This window comes from Leptosomus discolor, chromosome 22 (genome assembly GCF_034619465.1).
Source record: "Leptosomus discolor isolate bLepDis1 chromosome 22, bLepDis1.hap2, whole genome shotgun sequence".
NCBI lineage: Eukaryota > Metazoa > Chordata > Aves > Leptosomiformes > Leptosomidae > Leptosomus > Leptosomus discolor.
In genome coordinates this window covers 4,172,502-4,190,712 of record NC_141412.1, presented here as the reverse complement: position 1 = coordinate 4,190,712, position 18,211 = coordinate 4,172,502, and the positions used below count along the sequence as shown (strand labels likewise).

Below are 18,211 nucleotides of genomic sequence, written 5' to 3'. Positions count from 1 at the left end.
TGCACAATATAGAATATAATATTCTGAAATACCCCCTTAGCTTTGGCGACGTTTTGTATGACACGTTGTTTCCCATAATTGTACTGCTGTTTTCCTCCGTTCAAGCTTATGGCTCTTGACCTGTTGAACTTCTAGGTTTTATTTTCCATGTATAATAACAAATGGCAAACTAATTTGCAAAGGCTCTTGAATGCCAAGTCTTGATCTCCCCAAAGTCAAAAGAAAACAAAAGCAGATTTTGGCAGAGAACAAATACTTTCCTTGCACTGGTGAAACTGGTGATTACGTTGCATTGATCGTTTCTAACATCAGCTTTGAAGAACAGATAACATATTTATGAATTAGGAAACCCCGTAAGGAAGCTAAATCAAGAGCAAAAATACTGGAATTTGTGCACCCCATAAGTAGGGAGTCATAGCGTGTTTCTAAGTCTGCGCAGTTTCTCAGCACGCTGCTTCTGTTCTAAAAGACCCACCAAACTCTGTATGTAACGATTTTTTTTTCAAATTGGGGAAGTCTTGAAAAACTTGTAACATACAAGTCTTTTTGTTATCCAGAATGTGTTTAGCTCGTGTACAAAACCCTTTAGCAAGCATATGAAATGCAAAGCTGTTCCTGTAGTCCAGTTACATTTGTCAGAAAGTTACCATTCCCGCTAGAAGCACCTAGAGACTTTACTGGCTAATTAAAAATGATCCTATAATGCTCTCCTATTACTTGAACAGGCCCTGGCCATACACTCCATAGACTTCAACGCATAATTAAAGGTGATCCTATAGCACCGTCCTGTTGCCTGCTCTGAAACTGCTACAATCCCAATAGCCTCCTCCCGTGAGCTCACTTCTGTGCATTTGCTTTTGCTACACCAGACCCAAACGAGGCCGTTGGGTTTGGGGGGAGCGTGGGGTCGGTGGCCGGGAGCCTGTGTGTTCCTCCGGCCTCGCAGGTCAGGCTCACACCGCCATCGTGAATGACCGCTTCTATTCAGCTGCTTATGAAACATTTGGGGAAAGCGTACGTCTGAGGCTGCTAATCGTCCGACTGATTTGACTGAAATTGGCTGCTCTGTTGAAAGCTTACCGCGGCGAGGGGAAAGAGGAGAGTTAGAGAGGGGTTACAAGCCTCATTTTTTTTTTTTAACAGGAAATCATACTAAAATAAAATACCTGAAAGGGCAAGGATGCATCATCACTTGTTTGAGATGACCTACAGCATTTTAATATTTCCATTTAAAAATAATACTCACAAGTATGAGGAAGTGTTTTTAACATTAGACAATATTGTATTACATCATATTGCTATTTGAATATCTCATCCTTGGAAATGTACAAAATACCATTTCAAAATGTAATTTCCCGTTTTAAAGCATTATTTGAAGATGCATTTGTGAGATGCTGCCTAGATTCTATCTTTTTCCCCCAGACCTGTCATCCACTTCTGGAGTGCTTAAAATAAAGTGCACGGATACAGAGTAAGCTGAAACAGTCAAGAAGCAATATAATACAAAAATGTTTTGAGTAAAGTGTGTTACTCAGATCTTTCTAAAGTACATTTCTCCCTTTATTCTGAAGGCCACAGCACAGACAACTCTGACTAATGCAAGTAATGGAACCGATCTCTTCCTTTGATCATCAAAAAGGTTATCTTTTTTGTAAACTAGGTCCAACTAGTTTTGCAAGCTGTTTGGAGCAAACATGAAAGAAAAAGGTTTAATTATCTTTCAATAAAGAACGATTCCTTTACTTTTAACAAAACGATCAGCTAAGACAGCACCAGTCTGTGACCACCACTGTGCATGTGACACACAAGGCGTGAGAGGTGCATGTAAGATGTGACATTTGTGTACATCTTCTGTCTCAGCATTAGACAATACAACAGTTTGTCTATTTAAACTAGGAGGAAAAACTGAGCCAGTGTGTTGAGGCTTGTCCTAAGTGATTTATAAAATCAGCTCTCTAGTAGAGAGTGACCTTTTAACTGAAGGCTGAATCATATTTACAAAAGCTTAGTGCAGAGTTTGTAAATAATCACAGGTTTTTCAAGGGTGCTAGTCAAAATATAAATACAGAAGAACGGAGAGCCTTGCTAGAGATGTAGAGATTAGAGAAAGCCGCTCATTCATCTTATTTATAAACACATATTTCCTATGTATACGTTGTGATGTATCAAACATAATTTAAAAAGTTAGAAAACTGGTATTCTTATTCCGCAGGCTGCCTAGGTTGGATGTTTTTTCTGAGTTTGATATAGGACTTAAGGGATGAAACTGGCTTGATTCAGGAGGTGAATCAAGGTGGTTCAGGAGGTCAGACTGGGTGGTCATAATAGCTTCCTCTGACCTTGGAGTGCACCATTTGTGTGCTTTTTATTTTTAAGGCTTCAAAATTAGGCACTTTAAAGTTGGAAAGTAAGGAGTGGAATTGAAAAGAATCAAAGTATTTGTGTCATTTAGATTTGTATGCTCCACTGGTTTTTATGTAAGTTACTCCTAATTTAGGCCAGTCTGAGATCAGACTTGGGGATTATATATTCCAAGTAGTCCTCTAAGTAGAAAAGGCATACGAGGTTTTCATGAGGAACCTGGAGCTACAGAAAGTGTGACAGATAGTCAGAGGAAAAACCCAAAGAAGAGTAGGAATACAATGGGACAAAATAAAGGTTGAATGGAAAAGAAAGGGAAAAGGCAGATTATCCTGCCCTGAAGGTTAAAAACAAGGATGTACAAGGTTCATACATCATGAAATTAGGGAAACAAGGGAGGTTCTGAGTTACTAGTACAAAAACGCAAATCAAAACCTTGATTTGTGCAGATGATTGTTACGCAGCTGGAATGGAAGAAAACGAATAAGTGTTAATGTGCTAAAGGCAACAGCAAAGCAGTGACTATGGCAGCAAGAATGGATTTTTTAAGAGCAAAGGATTAGCTGAGATCCCAAAGTACAGATGGTCTTGGGTGAAATAATCACCTTTGCCTCGAGGGAGTAAGTAATGCCCATGGGTTGGTCACACGATGAGGAGGAATTGATATGTAACCAAATGAAGAGAAGACTAATTGAAAGCAGGTCCCTGGGAAACTTCTAAGCCTCCCTCCCAATTTCTGACTCATTCCAAGAAAAAAAGAAAGAAAGAAAGAAGAAATAATCTTTCTGTGTTGTGGAATTGTACAGATAACCCTGCTGAAGTTGAATGCAAATATTAAGTAATTAAAAAGATCCTAGGTCTTAGTTAATAAGAGTCACTATCTTAGGGGAAGTGTTTAGACCAGATCTGTCAATGTTAGTGTTTTCATTTTCTTTATGTAAATACCCTGCCTTCAGAAAATGTTCAGGATTATCAGATGACGAGTGAAATTTTCAGTACAGAGGCAAAATTATGGAATTACGAATGAAATCCTGGAGCCCCTGTGTAGATAGTTGGGTTTGGCAGCCACGTAAGGAAGCTACAGTCTAAGATTTTACTCTCTGAAACAATTTTTTTTTTGGTCATTGATGACATATTCCTTCTTCTCACAAAAACTCTTGCAGCTATTGGTAACGATACAAGCTTCAAAAGTACCTTCCTGTCTCAATCCCTTAACGTGGCACCCTCGCATCAGCAACACCTCCATCCTCCCCTGTATTTTTTACCTAGAACTGTAGCCCTGAAATTACCCTGATGTTTGTGAATTCAGTGATTCAGTCAGAATAACACAGACCCAGCTTTTAACCTGAGCATTTATTGTCTTGGAGTACAATTAACAGGCTGATTACTACTTTATTTCTCATTCTGTTTTCTCTTCACGTCAGCTACAAATGAAGGAGAGTGTCAGTCCATGGGCTGCTGGAAGACATAGGTTCGAGGCAGCAAAAGCCAAGGGGTGGCAAAGGTAAGGAGCCTTGGAAGACCTGGCTGGATCTTCTCCTGGTGCTGCCATCAACCCCGCTTAGGAGGTAAACTCCTCTTTGACACTTTCTTTCCTCTCCCACCCTCTCTCAGCCCTGTCGTTTGCACTATCTGTCCTGAGACGACCTGCTAGGCCCTGTTATTTTAGGCAGCACTTGACCTCAAAGCCCATCTACCGAGCCCTCCTTGAACCTGAGCTGATGTCAAGGCATACTAGAGGGTTGCTGACATTAACATATTACCCGTGGCAACACTGAAATGTCAGTGAAAGCTTCTAGGGCAGACCTAACTTGGTACTGAAGGGGCTTCCCACCACTGCCTTAATGTCGTGTCAGTTAAGCTGAATTTATAAAATCTCTCACCTTGAACACGGCCTCCCTGCTGCTGAGAGCCACGGTGTTCCATGGTGAGCCGGAAGGGTGGTAGGAGGCAGGGCTGGGCGCTGGATGAGGCAGGTCTGGGAGACCTGCGGAGAACTGGTAGACACAGGCAGGCAAAGGCAGACGGAATGTAGATGGGGCAGGGGGCTGCAGTGAAAGACAGGAGTGTTTTTCCCTCTTGCCAGCAGCACCCGGTGAGCCCCTGGGCAAAGGCACCCTGCTGCTTTGGGGTGCGGAGCGGTTTTGCCTGAAGCACCGTGCGTGGAACATTCTCCATTAAGGCAGCTTTGTGTTCAAAAGCCCTCTCTCTGTGTTACGTGTGTGGCTACTCAAACTGAGCTCTTCAGACCTCTTTCCTGCAGCCAGCTCCCATTTTGATCATATCAAGGCTGTCTGTTTTTAATTTAACCCTTCCTTTTTGAGTGGATTTGTCTTCAAAGGCATGAAAAGGCTGGGTTCCCAAGCTACCTTACCTTTTCAAGAGCTACGGGAAGGTAAGTGCATGTAATTTTCAACTGCACCAAATGCAACACACTGAAATAAAGCTACCTTTTAAAGGACCCCCTAGGCTTTAAGTCAAATAAATTTCTGTTTTCCTTGGCAAAATTTCCTCATAATACCTTCAAACGATCTTAAGTATGCAAGTAATGACAACTGGTGTTTATGTAAGCGAAGCACATGTGTCTTATGTGTGTTATCAAATCATGAAAGGGGGTGTGTGTCTATAAATATATGGGAGATGTGTGTGCATCGCTACCAGTGAAGTCCATAAAGCTCTTTGAGCCTGTAGAAATCATTTTATTTTATTGAAGAAACAAACTCCACAGTAGTGTGGCTACCTGGGTTCACAGATGCGTGCCTCTAGGGGAGGTCTGAATGGTTTGGGGTTCCAGGCTGAGACATTACGCAGTCCTGCAAGGTGTTCGGGAGAGGATGCAAGAGCACAGCGTCGAGGGGCAATTCTGGTGCTCCCCCATGGGAAGGGAAACACACAGTGAGTAAAACAGCCAAACCTGCCTCTTCTCCCTACCTTGCACCAGACCCTCTCATTTTTCTTTCCTACATGTGTCCCTCCGCCCAGCAAGACCTCAACTTCTGTCTAAGTTTGGGGCAGTTTCTGTCAAGTCTGGGGAAAAGCTGAGGGACCACCTTGACAGGGGACCCCTGCTCCATTGAGAGGAGGCCACAGAGGGTCTCTTTGGAGACCCAACTCATCCATGAATTTGGCAGTAAATGGAATTGTGTGTGTATGCAAAAGTCCATAGGAATATCTGCTTGTGTGCACGTGTCTGGCCAGCCAGAAAAAAAAAGGGCTAATTGTGATCCGGTGGCTGGTCCTTGGGGAGGGCTGAGGGTGCAGCTGGGGCTGGGTGTGTTTGGGGGTCCTGGGGTGAGATCCATACTGCTGGGTTCCCATCACCGTGGGGGCCTGCAGAAGAGGGCCAAATGGGGAAAAATAAGTAAAAATCTTGTAGGGCAAAGAGGCCACCCTGCCAACAACGCTGGCTGGTGGTGAGAAGCACCTGGCACCCCCTTCCTGTCACAAAAACCCGTGAAATGTTAAATTTAAAAAATGTGTGGGAGTGAGGACTGCAGTGCAGAGGTCTCCCCTTCCTGGCGGTTTACCTTCCTTTTAGGGGACTTCTCCACAGACGAGGGGTTGTCACCTCTGCTTCCTTCCCTTGAAGCAGCACCACCAGGGAGAGGCTGCAGTGCCTGAAGTGCCACAGCCCGGTTTGGGGTTGGGTTTTGCTGCTGTTGCTGCAAGGTAACACCAAGGCAGTGTCTCCGTTCCCCCCGCCCCAGCTGTACCCTAAGTAAGGAGTGACTCCGAAAAGCAGCCCCTCTCGATGAGGCTGTCAGGCAAGCAAGCTCCTCCCTGAGTCCTAAAGCTGTGACCCAGTCTGGCTGAAGTAACACGACTTTAATCTTCTAGATCTGCTTTAAATATATATATGCACACATACACCCCAGTGGTGAGCAAAGCCCCAGCCCTCCCGGCGAAGCAATCTCAGCTGATGAAATGGCCAGTCAAGCAGCTTACACGTCCCTGGCTGCGCTCCCTCCATTAACAAGTTGGGCGTTAGACCCGTTTCATCACTGTTAATTCATTTGCTCCCTCGTTTGCTCCTCAGAGAAAGTTGTTAGCCTGTCGTATTTTTAAACCCCCGGCCAAAACCCCGGGCTGATGCCGAAACGGGCGTTTCAGGAGGGCATGCTGCAACAGATATTTGGGGTTTTAATCTCTAATTTTTTTTTTCCATGGAGGCAGAGGGGGCGTTTTGCCGGCAGCACGGGGACAGCAGCTCCGCGGGCTGCAGCGAGCCTTTTCCCCCAGCGCCGCACCTCCCGGAGCGCTCCTGCCCCGGCGCAGCGCTGCGCCCGCTCCCGCGCTGCGCGGGCACGGACGTGCGCGTCTGTCCGTAGATTTGCAGGGGTCGCTTCGGCGGGCGATGCGCGCAGCGGTGCCCCCCCGCGCGTGGGAACCGTAACCGCAAAGCGAAGGGTGTGCGTGGCTGTAACACGCACCGCCTGCGCGGAGAGAGGAAAACGCTCCCGTGGGTTTTCCCGGTGAGGCGGGGGGAGCTCTCTGGTGTCCCTTGAGTTTTTTGGAACTGGTGAAGGAGCCGCGTCTGTATTTTAAGAGCTACCAGGCGCTGCGGCGGGTTGCTCCGAAGAGCCGGAGCGGGCGCGACCCGCTGCCCTGCCCGCCCGGGGGCTGCCCGCGCCCACGCGTGGTGGTGCCCGGCGGCGGTCGGGCGCTCCGAGTTCCAGATTCATTAAAACCGGACGGTTGCCGCTCCTATTCTTTTAAAGGTTTTTCCTCATCTATTTACCATTTACCAGCTCATCCATATGGAAGACATGGCTTACACTTCCCTGAGAACTGTACTTTTAGGACTAATTGATTCTGGTAATTAATTTGTTCTACCTGCTGGATCAGATGGAAACGCTGTCCGTGTGCCCAAGGATTAGCACTTGCCTTTCTAACATCTTTCTTAATTATCTAATAGCATGGGTTGCGCGAATTCTGGCTCTATTAGAACACTTTTACTATTAACGGTAGTGATTGGAATTGTGATGACAACTCGATTTCAACAAATTAGAGCTTAAAATCAGGAGATGAAGGAGAAGTGCCTTCTTTTAATTTCCCTGAGTTTAACATCAATAATTAGAGCAATTTTCTGAGATGCGAACAGAAATTATCTCGGCTATGATGTGGTATATCACCCTCATTTTAGCAAATTGACTCCGGGGAAATGAATGTTACAGATTAGGGGGGGGGGGAGAGAAAAGACAAACAGAGGAAAGACCAAATAAAAAAAAAAAAGAAAAAAAGAGAGACATATTAGCACAACACTGAGCGGGGAATGGATGGGGTAATAACCTGAGCGGAAAGGCACAAGCTGCGTGCGGAGGGACAAGTTAGGAGCGGAGCGTGCGACACCTCGGGACAGCGCCACTAATTTTTTTTCCCCAAAGTTGTTTTTTTTTTTTTTGTTTTTTTTTTTTTTAAAAAAAAGGAGAAAACACTCATGTCTGGGAAAACGCCCCAAACCCGCGGCTGGGACTGGGGCTGAGAGCTGCCGCGCTGCGCGGGGGAGGCTGCGTGGCACCGGAGCGGCCCCGCGCCCCCTCCGCGCCTCGGCGGTGCTTTGGGTGGCCCGGTGGGCACGTCCCCCCCCCCGCCCGCCCGATCGCGATTGGCTCGCTGGAGAGCCCCCTTCCCACCGCGCCTCAAAGGCGCGCATCTCCCCGCGCAGCCCAAGCCCACCCGCCTCGCATCCCCCGGCTCTTTCAGTCTATTTCTAGCTGGGGAAATATATATATATTTAAATTATTATTATTTATTTTTGCTCCGGATTTTTTTAAATTGGTATTTATTTATTATCATTATTTTTATCTATTATCTTCGGGCCCGGGAGGTGCAGCCGGCCGCCCTCTCTCCTCGGGCAGCCAGCGCTCAGCCCGGGTCATTCCCTTCCCCGCTGCCCGAGTTGGGGGACACAACCGAAATGAACCTCAACTTCACCTCGCCCGTGCACCCCGTCTCCGCGCCCAGGCCCACCTCCTTCTTCATCGAGGATATTCTGCTGCACAAGCCCAAGCCCTTGCGGGAGGTGCCCCCCGAGCACTTCCCCGGCTCCTTGGCCTCCCGCGTCCCCCTCTTGGACTATGGGTACCCCCTGATGCCAACCCCGACCCTCCTGGCGCCTCACCCGCACCCTGCCCTGCACAAGCCGGAACATCACCACCACCCCTACTTTCTCACCACCTCGGGTAAGTGCAGGAGGAACCTGTGGAGTTTGTGGCCAGGTGGCGTTGAGGTGGGGACTGGGGTCGGGGGGGACAAGAGCCCGCAGCCCCGGACGGGACACAATCCAGCAGTGGAAGACAAGCCCCTCCGTGTCGCGGGCACCTCCACCGAGGTCGTGGCTGCGTCCCCCCGGGGCAGGAGCCGCCCCCGGAGCGCCCTTCGCCGCGGCGCCGGCTTCGTTACGGGGGAAAAGGAGCCCACCGCCCTGCGGCTTGTCAGTCACTCGATTGCCCGAGTATTTTTTAATTATTATTATTACTTTATTTTTGGACCCATAACGTATCTTTTTCCTTGCGTCGTCCCTCCAGACGGTGACCAGGCTTCGCTTTTCCACCTTCGGCAGCACGGCTGGGGCTGTGCCGGCACCCCTCCCCGGGGATGGAGAGGGTCCCCCCGCCCGGCCGGAGCCTGAGGCTCTGCCAGCGCAGGGATCCGCGCTCAGCCCTTCCCGGGCCCGTTCCTTGCTCCGGGAGGAAAACCTCCTCCAAAGTTTCTCACAGGGCAGCCCAAGTTGTGTACCGGCGCAGCCGCCGAGGACCGCCCTCCTCCCCCCCGTTCTTCTCCCAGCCTTTTCCAGGGCTCCCCTGTTTTTTCCGCGCCCATTTCGTTGTTGGTTTAATCGCCAGGAGGGTGAAGGTTTCCCTGCCGGCCTCGCCTCGCCGGGCGGTGGGAAGGCTGCGGGCGCTGCCCGGGCTGCCTTTGCCTTGCCGGGGAGGGTTCAGCAGAGGCGAAGCGCTTTGCAAAGCCCAGTGTTTTCAGAGGAACAAGACACCACCACCCCACCCCACCCCCCCCCCAAACAACCAATAAAACGAAATAAACGAAAAAAAAAATAATAAAAAAGAAACGGGGCAGAGCACACCCCAGAGCCGCTGCAGCCCACCCAGGGGGTCGCAGAGGAGGGAAGCCCCCGGGCATCCCCGGCTCCCTGCCCGACGGCAGCCCGTGTGTCCCCCCAGGAGTGCCGGTGCCAGCCCTCTTCCAGCACCACGCTCACGCCGAGCTGCCCGGGAAGCACTGCCGCCGCCGCAAAGCCCGCACCGTTTTCTCCGACTCGCAGCTCTCCGGCCTGGAGAAGAGGTTCGAGATCCAGCGCTACCTCTCCACGCCCGAACGGGTGGAGCTGGCCACAGCCCTCAGCCTCTCCGAGACCCAGGTAACGGGGCGGCGGGGACCGGCACCACCCCACCGGGCAGGGGTCTGGCACCTGTCCCCACCCTTTATCCCATGCAGCATCCCCACCCTCGCTTTTTAATTTTTATTCCTTTTATTTTTATTTTTTTCCCCCACTTCTCCCCGCTCCCCTCCCTCCTGCTCTCCTCAGGTGAAAACCTGGTTCCAGAACCGGCGGATGAAGCACAAAAAGCAGCTGCGGAAAACTCAGGACGACCCCAAGCACCCGGGCGGCGAGGAGAGCCGGGAGCAGAGCTCCCCCGAGCCCGAGCTGCCCGAGGCGGCCGGCGCCGACCCCCGCAAGGGCCCCCCCGGCCCCTTCCTGCTCCAGGACCCCGAGGACGAGGTGGACATCCTGGAGGAGGGGGACCTCTGCTCCGGCTCCCACCGCCTCTAGGAGCGCCGGGGCCCGGCCCGGGCTCACCTGCCTCTCCGAGGCGGCTTTGCCCCAGCCCCGGCCCCGCAAGCCGCCCCTGCCTCCTCAGCCTTGAGTAGTGCCGGAGCCCAGAGGGAAGGGGGTCGCGGTTTTGGCAGGAGGTGCTGATGCGGGGGAAATCCCCTCCCCGGCAGGCGGGCCCGGGGCGAAGGCAGCGATGCCCCGGAGAGGGCTGGGGACCCCGCGGTACCGCCGGCTTCCCCCCAGCATCACCCCAAGCTTGAGCTTTGCCTGATGGGGGAAGAGCAAAAAAAGGGAGAGTTTTCTTTAAGTTTCCCCTTCCTTTCGAAATACCGGACTTTTCTCCGTTCCCCGAACTCTCCTCGGTTTTAAAATAAATGTATACCCGTGCCAGGACGTTGTCGTTGCTGAGAGCGGCAGGCAGGGCACAGCTCGTCCCGACCACCCTAAAACCTCGCCGTTCTCAGTGCTCCAGCGAGCTAGGCTGGTGCTCGCCGTCTCCCTTTTTTGGTTGGAACCCGGGCAGAGCTTCCAGGGCACCCACATAGTCCAAAAAAAAAAAAAAAAAAATTGTAAGAACGCCCTCCAAAGAAACAGGTAAGACCAAAATTACCGTCTATTTAATTCCGATATGGGGAAGGGGGGAGCATCACCAATAACTCGATCCTGCCAGGGCTGCTCGGAGCAAACGCAATCCCAGCGAGCAAAAGAGATTTTCTACGGTTTGGAGTACCACCTGCACGGGCAGCCTGATTCCTTCACGGCTTCCAGGTGTGAATCACCTTCCGGATACTGTTGTTTTCCTCTCCGAGAGCCCCGGAGCTGGTCCCACGTTTGGCTGCTTTTTCCCCCTCGCCTGCATCTGCCCCAAAGCCTCTCTGAGCTCCGTATTGCTGTCAGATAGAGCAGTCACCGTCTGTGCTCGCTTTGCCTTTATCTTCCTGCCAGGGAAATGGTTTTAATTTCCAGGTAAATTAAGATTTTTAATGTGTTTTATTATTATTATTTTATTGTTGTTTTTCTCTGGGGTGAGCTGCTGGCTGGCAAATGTGCTGGGAGCGCGGTGGAGGCTTCGCATCTCCAGGGGAGGGCTGGGGCTTTCCTCCATAAAAACCTGGAGGAGAGGCTGTGCTTGCTCAGATGTCGGCTGTGCAGCCCCTGCTGCACCAGCAACCCGGTGGCATGTCAGTGTCCCGTTAAGTTTTTTTTTTTTTTTTTTTTTTTTTTTTTTTTTTTTTTTTTAACGGGAAGTTAATTTGTTTGTCTGATGTCATTAGCACTTTCTGGGCATTTTGGATTATGGGACATGCAGTTTCGTGAGGGAAAATGTGTCCCTGTTTAACTTGTAAAATATAGATGATTGAAGTGTGTGTTTGCTTCCTTTTTGTGAGTTTCACTTTATGTTTTTTACACATAAAATAATAAAAAACACACGTTGGGAGGGAAAAATAGGCAATACCCAACCATCTGTCCAGAAAACGGCTAGTTGTCTTTTACATGGACAACCATTTTCATCAACAAAATTTTCTAAAATGCTACTCACCTCCCTAAAACTTATAATTCAGAAGGCAAACCCAACTGATTTCCTCTTAAAGCCTTGGTGTGATTTGAAGCACCGCAGAGAGCCAACCGCGGGGTACAGCAGGTCATTTCACACTGCCACGCTGCTGGCTGGAAACGCTTCTCCCAGCACTGTGGCTCTTCCCTTCTTTCAGCACCTACCCGGCCGTAGGCAGGGAGGTGATGGAAACTGTCTCGGAAACCTTTCAGTTTGATGCTGTCGTTGGTCTGTACTCAGTCATCCACCGGGTATTTTGTTTGTTTTGCTCTGTGCTGATTGTCAGCCTCCCCCGAGTGCGCATTTCATTAGGAACTATTAAAAGCGATATAAAAAAGCAGCTCTACTGTGATATTTATATGATATTTTTTTCCTGCCCATGTCTACCGCTGCTGTTCCCAGGGCTGGGCGCTGTGCATCGCCGTGTGCGGTGCCGTACAGACGCCTGACTCGGAGCCGGCCTGCCCAATCGCACTGTGCTGCGGGGGTCAGTGGCTTCACACCAGTCACTTGCCTTTGGTAATAGGATGGGGCAGCAAAGTATTTAGAGAAGCACAAGAGAAATCCCTTTTGTTTAGTGAGAGAGAGTATCAGGAGCTAGTATAATGATGTAATCATTAAAAAAACCCTGCACTTGAGTGAAGAGGGATATTAAAAATCCTGTTTCTTTATATTTGCGTGTGATTCTTTTTACCTGTGCAAAGAGTTGTTCATTCTCTCTTATTATTATTACTAAAGACAAAGGTGTGTAAAAATACTCTGAGCTAGAAAGAACACAAAGAAAAAAGGCAGGAGAAGGTAAAAGTAGAAGATTAAGAAGCACAAGTTTTTGGGTATAGACACGCGAAAGCAACTTTTTCCTCCTCTGTGCGTTCACAGGGCTCTTTTGAAAGGCATCCAGCGGATGTCAGGAAAAGGGTGGTGTCAGCCCGTGGGCACAGCCAGGCTCTGCCCTCCCAACACTGATCGAGGAGTGTGATCAGGTCCTGCGTCTCCAAGTACGTTCCCGCTGCGCCAAACACCCCAAAAGTTGGTGCTCGTTTCCGTTGCAGTAGCAGGGGCTGGGGCATTTGCACACCTGTGGGCTGGCGATATTGATGGTCTGGTGGTGGTTCTCGAGGGAGAGAAGGACCCTGGGATTCAGGTGCAGGCACTGGAAATGTGTCCAGGAGCAGGCTCTGCAGCACAGGACCTTTACTGTGCCACAACACAGACAGCGCTGCAGATGACGACGAGCGAGGCAGCTAAACCCCACAGGTGTCCTCACCTCAGTCCCTGGGGCAGGGCCATGTGCATGGGATGCTTTAGCAGTGAGGTGCCACGGTTTCTCTGGGGCACAGAGGTGTTACGAAGAGCCCTGCTCCCCTTTCTGCCAGCAGCATCATCACACTTAGGACACGCCAGGTCAGAATATGAATCAATTAACATCCAAGTCTCTGCTGCCTCTCCCCTGCTACTACAGGAACTTTCTCCGCAAAGTATTTATCCGATCAATAAAATAAAATAAAATCCACAAATAAAATCCCCAAATACCCACCTATTTTCTTCTCTCTGCAGTTCTAGGCACCTTGGCTAACATTTAGAGTTACAATTATGTTTAAAACCAAAGCCACTGATCACTAGCACCCTCAGTGACAAATACACGCAGAATGTGAACCACCCAGCCCCGGGGAAGTCCCCATCCCAGCCTGGACACTGCAGTGGTGTGCGCTGAGCCTTGCAGGTAACAGGCAAAGGCTTTGGGAACAGGCTGCTTATGCCAGAAAGTTTGGTGCAAACAAGGGCAAAGCCCCCTGAGACTGAGACAGATGAAGGAAACAGTCGCTCCCTAAGCCATCCTCTCCTTCACCAGCCAGCTCCTTCCAGGCTGGGAAGCAACGCCTGCCGGGTTGGTGGTAGGAGGCTGCAGTTTCTAGACAGTCTGGGCAAGCTTTTGGGAAGAGGTTATCATGTGTTTGGAGAGCGCAGGGGCCCCTGGGAAGAAGGAAGGGCTGAAGAGGCATTTTGTTCATTTTTTTTTCCAGAGATTTTTCTCTTGAATAAATGAAAAGAGTTTTTACTCCCCAGTCCCAACTTGTTCAGTGACAACTGCTGGCTATTTCCTGTTCTCCCTTTGCTGCTCTCCTCAAGAAGCTCGAGGAGTAGGGGAGAGATCGTTTAGAGCTGGCTATCTTTTTTTTAAAAAAAAAATATTTAAATTTTTTTTTAGATTTTTATGTGTTTGGGAAATGCTGGGGTGGAAATGGCTTGCAGGAAATAATTTCTGGAAATAGGAAATCTTGGTGGATTTCCTATTTTTCAAGAGATCCACTGAAGTATTGTTTTTCATTAAAATTATTCTGTGAGGTTTTTTTAAATTAAATTGTTTCCTGTTAATTTATTCTAACACTTAAGTGGTTAATGTTTATTGTTTTCTGTAAAGAAAATTAAAAACCGGTCTCTAAAATCCTTCCATGAACCTTTGCTTTCTGTTTTGATTTTGAGCATTTTCCTGTTTGCTGCCCTTAACATTTTTGACTTTTTTTGGGGACTGGAAAGCAGTTCCGACCCAAGTTTTTCCCTTCTGTGGCAGGAGCTATGTAAAAGCAGATCGGACACGCAGGCTGTATGGGCAGTTATATTTGCAAAGTCTTGCTGTTAAACACAGGTGTAGTGTCAGCCCTGGAAGTACCACGGTGAAGGTGTAAACAACCTACAGCCAGGCCCATCAGTGAGCCAGGCATTGTGCGCGCTGTGTAAAATTCTTTCTACAACTTCCTCTCATTCCTTCTCTCTGCTGGCTGATGGACTTGGTGGCATTTGTTGCACTGGTTTTCTGGAGTTTCTGCAGGCGTGGGCCATGCTGAGGAGCAGAGGAGGGGCAGGTGAACGTAGAGAGGATGCTGCCTACAGCACCATGAACTCCTGAGTGTTGTAGCCTCCTGAACTGGTGACTTTGCTCTTCCTCTCTTCTGGTCCCAATAACAAACAGCATCACCTGAATTAACTACAAACTCCTGCTTGGATGGTCTCACTGGGCTTAAAATTGGCTTATTTCTGTGCCGGATTTATCTTGTTTCTATAGCATAATAGGCTTAGATGAAACACTTTAACTCCACAGCTAGAAGTGCCTTGGGGTGGCTGCAGCTACTGACATAGTATTCATGCAGCAGCAGCAATACATTGCGCTTGGTGATCAAGGCAGGTGGGTGTAAAGTGCATGCGTAAGAGAAAAAGAGGTGATCCCACAGCAGACTGCAGTGTCTTTTCTACCTGCTAGGGTACAGGTAGTCTTTCAAGGAAGAAGCTGGTTTTAACTCACGATAATGAGGTAACTCTATGATACAGGTTTCTGGAACGCCGGGAGCAGAGGCAAGCTGACCAAATTGCGTGACTCACTTTGTTCCCCTCTTGCTGAGACCACTCAACTTGCTTTCCCAAAGTAAAGACTCAGTGTTCTCTGGTGTTCTGTATCTTGTTGGCTTTGCTGTGGCTGCTGGAACAAACCCTTGAGTGCTCCTATGACACACAGAAAACTAGCCCTGTGGTATTACCTGCAGCTGCCTGCTCTGCACTCGTGATTATGCAAAGCTCTTGCTGAGCTGCTGGGTGCTGCTTTAGCATCTGCTCTATCCAGGTTTTTGGCTCAGTATCACTTCTGTTCAAAGCAGGCTTTTCTGTGAGGCAGGCTGCTTTAACTCACCCTGGCCAGCTGCCACCAGTGGAGATTCACTGCCTTTACCTATCCCCGTGAGTTTGTGCATCTAGAGCTCTTTCTCACACCACATGGGTGGTCACCGGAGTTGGTCCTTTCTTCACGTGCCTGCTTATTCTCATGAGAGAGCACTTAAGTTTGAGCAACGTGCAGGAAAATAATTGAAAAAAGGGGTATTCTTTGTGCTGTTATAATTTACTGTAGAATTGATCCCTAACAGGGGATGATAATGATCAAATGCTCGGCTTGTGGGTTGTTTGGACATTACAGCTTGTTCATGCCTATTTGAAGTATTCAATCACTGCAGGAGTGAGCCATAATCTCGTCTGGTTTACAATCCTCATCTTTGACAGTTTATTTTTAGAGATGTAATGACGGAACATGGCTTTCAGGCTCTGCCTTATTTAATGTTTTTGACTTACGAAACAGTATGTTTTTGTCAAGAGTCGGCAGCCTGTGAGCCAGCTGTCCCTACCTTTTGTGAGATGGTGGTGGGAACCCGACTCCAGTTATCGTTGAAAGAAACGCCATGGCGATGTCATTGCAGCAGCATTGCTCCTAGGTAGAACTGACCCCGGGTCTTTGACCGCTGAAGGTGGTCTCAGCTTCTACGCTTCCTGGATCTAAAATACTCAGAAATGGTGGCACTAGAAAGGGCCGGGCAAGTAAATGTGGAGAAGTTCCATTGGGTGGTGTATGCACCCTGTGACGGCAGCCTGTGCTCACGGTGAGTAACGCCGTGCTCTGTGGTAGCTGTGCTGGAGCCGTGGGACCATGGCAGGCAGGTTCTACTCCAGCTCAGTCTCTCCCTGAATACTTAAAGCAAAATTCAAGGCCTGCTTATTACTTAAATTCCTTGCCTTTCTGATTTGAAACACATTAAGTTTTGGCCGCTGCTTTCAAGCAGATGGATGTTCATAATTTACTTATATGCTTGCTCCCTTTTTGCGCCACTGTATCTGTTAGGTGCACGAAAAATTTGCATTAGTATTGAGGTAGATCAAAAGATTTTCATCCCATATATGCTGCAAATAATGTCTTTTTTTCTGGTAGAGAAAAAAAAACCAAACAAGAGTCCTTTCTAAATGATTTATGAGATGACCATGATCAGTGTTTTTAAAAAAATCTAGCCCCCCCCGCCTCGATGCAACATCGTGTAAGTATACATGGCTTCTAGTTTAGCACGGGTTTAGTATTTAAAGGTTTCCTAAAAGTTATTGTTTTATCAAAAAACTCCAAACGAAATACACCACCCACCCAAAAAGATCACCCTAATTTACAGGAGCTCTAAAAGGCAGTAGGATGACAGATAGGGAGGAAGGTGATCAATTAAGACATTAAGCATTTTGCACCACATGGACGCATCTGCATGTCAGCCAAATAATAAGGCCATCAGCTCATTTTCAGGGGGCTGTTGCCTACTTCAACTCAATCCTCAGATCAAAGAGAAAATGTCTGCTTGCATTTTCTAATCAGAAAAGGGATGCTAATTTAGGTTCCTTAATGTGTGGTGGTAAGAGACTTCTTCAATTAACTGAATTCTATAGCTCAGAAAATAAAAAAGGGGGATACAAAGGGAGTCAGGCTGGAAAGGCAGAAGTTCTCATTAAATCAAAGGTCCAATATTCATTACCTCCAGCATCTGGGGCTAAACACTAAACATGGAGATCATCAAAGGGGGTTTAATGGGTTAAATTGAGAATATAATCTAATTAAAATATTAGATACGAGTAAATAGCTCTTTGATATTCATCTGAAGGTTTCATTAAAATAGGTACTTGAGGTTTGTATTAAGGGGGGATTATCACTTTTAAGCAGAAACAACAAGTTGAGGTTCCTTAATCAGAAATGCTTCAAAGTGTTACCATTTGGTTTAAAAATGAAAGTAGAAAAGCAGCCACTGGCAGAGGACGGAACCATTTACCCAGCCTAGCCCGCTGGATCGTACCACAGGCATGCATACCCTACAAAGAGGGGGCAAACGCAGGGCCCAAAGGCGAGGAGCGAGGAGGCCGAGGCAGAGGACGGTCCTGTTCCAGAAGCTGCACTGCGATATCCAGAACGTTTCCCCTGCAGTCTGGCCCACATTCCCCACATCAGAAGACACTTCTTCCACCAAGCTTCCCCCAAAGACTATGTATGTCACAAACGTGCCCTGCGAAGCCTAACAGTCGAATTCAGCACGTGTGGTGGGAAGCTTCCTCTCTCTCAGGCGGCCAGGAGGGCTTTAAGGAAGGGAACATGCCCTTTTTCCATGATGGACAGATGCAGTGTGGGGACCAATTTTTCCCATATTAGTTGTGAGCCCGACTGGAGATCTTGCAGGGTGTATTTCAGCACCTAACCCAGTATTAGGATGACTGAGGCATCCTGAGGACTGTAGAATCTAGGTCAAACTCACCCAGGACTCTATAAAGTGAAAGGTATAGGACTTTTCCAGCAATGTCTGTCATACCTGCAATGCCTTGACTTCACTGTACACCTACTGGAAAATTGTATTTCCTGTGACACATCCAGCCAACGAAATGTTAACCCAGATATGTGTTAAGTCTTACACATTTCTGTCTTTAACAAAAGGTGCAGCTAGAAAAAGAGGAAGCCATTTCAAAGATACTCTCTCTTTTATTCCCCACCTTACCTTTCCATTGTTAGCCTCCTTCAAGGAGACTCAAACCCTTTTTTTTTCCTAAAGACTAATTCTCTCCCTCTTCTCATACAAAAAGGGACCTAATAAATTTGATAAAGCAGTTACACATAATCACAAGGTGGTTGGTTTTTTTTCTTTTAACTAGCCTATTTTCTAAGAGAT

At 48.2% G+C, this 18,211-nt stretch overlaps 1 protein-coding gene across 1 annotated transcript; it reads left to right on the top strand.

The window, feature by feature from the left end:
* The first annotated feature begins 8,278 nt into the window (after nucleotides 1–8,278).
* Nucleotides 8,279–10,150, top strand: BSX (brain specific homeobox). The gene is made up of 3 exons (XM_086476970.1): nucleotides 8,279–8,543; nucleotides 9,540–9,736; nucleotides 9,905–10,150. Exons 1-3 carry the CDS (start codon nucleotides 8,279–8,281, stop codon nucleotides 10,148–10,150), a joined length of 708 nt encoding a protein of 235 aa, XP_086333096.1.
* The last annotated feature ends 8,061 nt before the right edge of the window (nucleotides 10,151–18,211 follow it).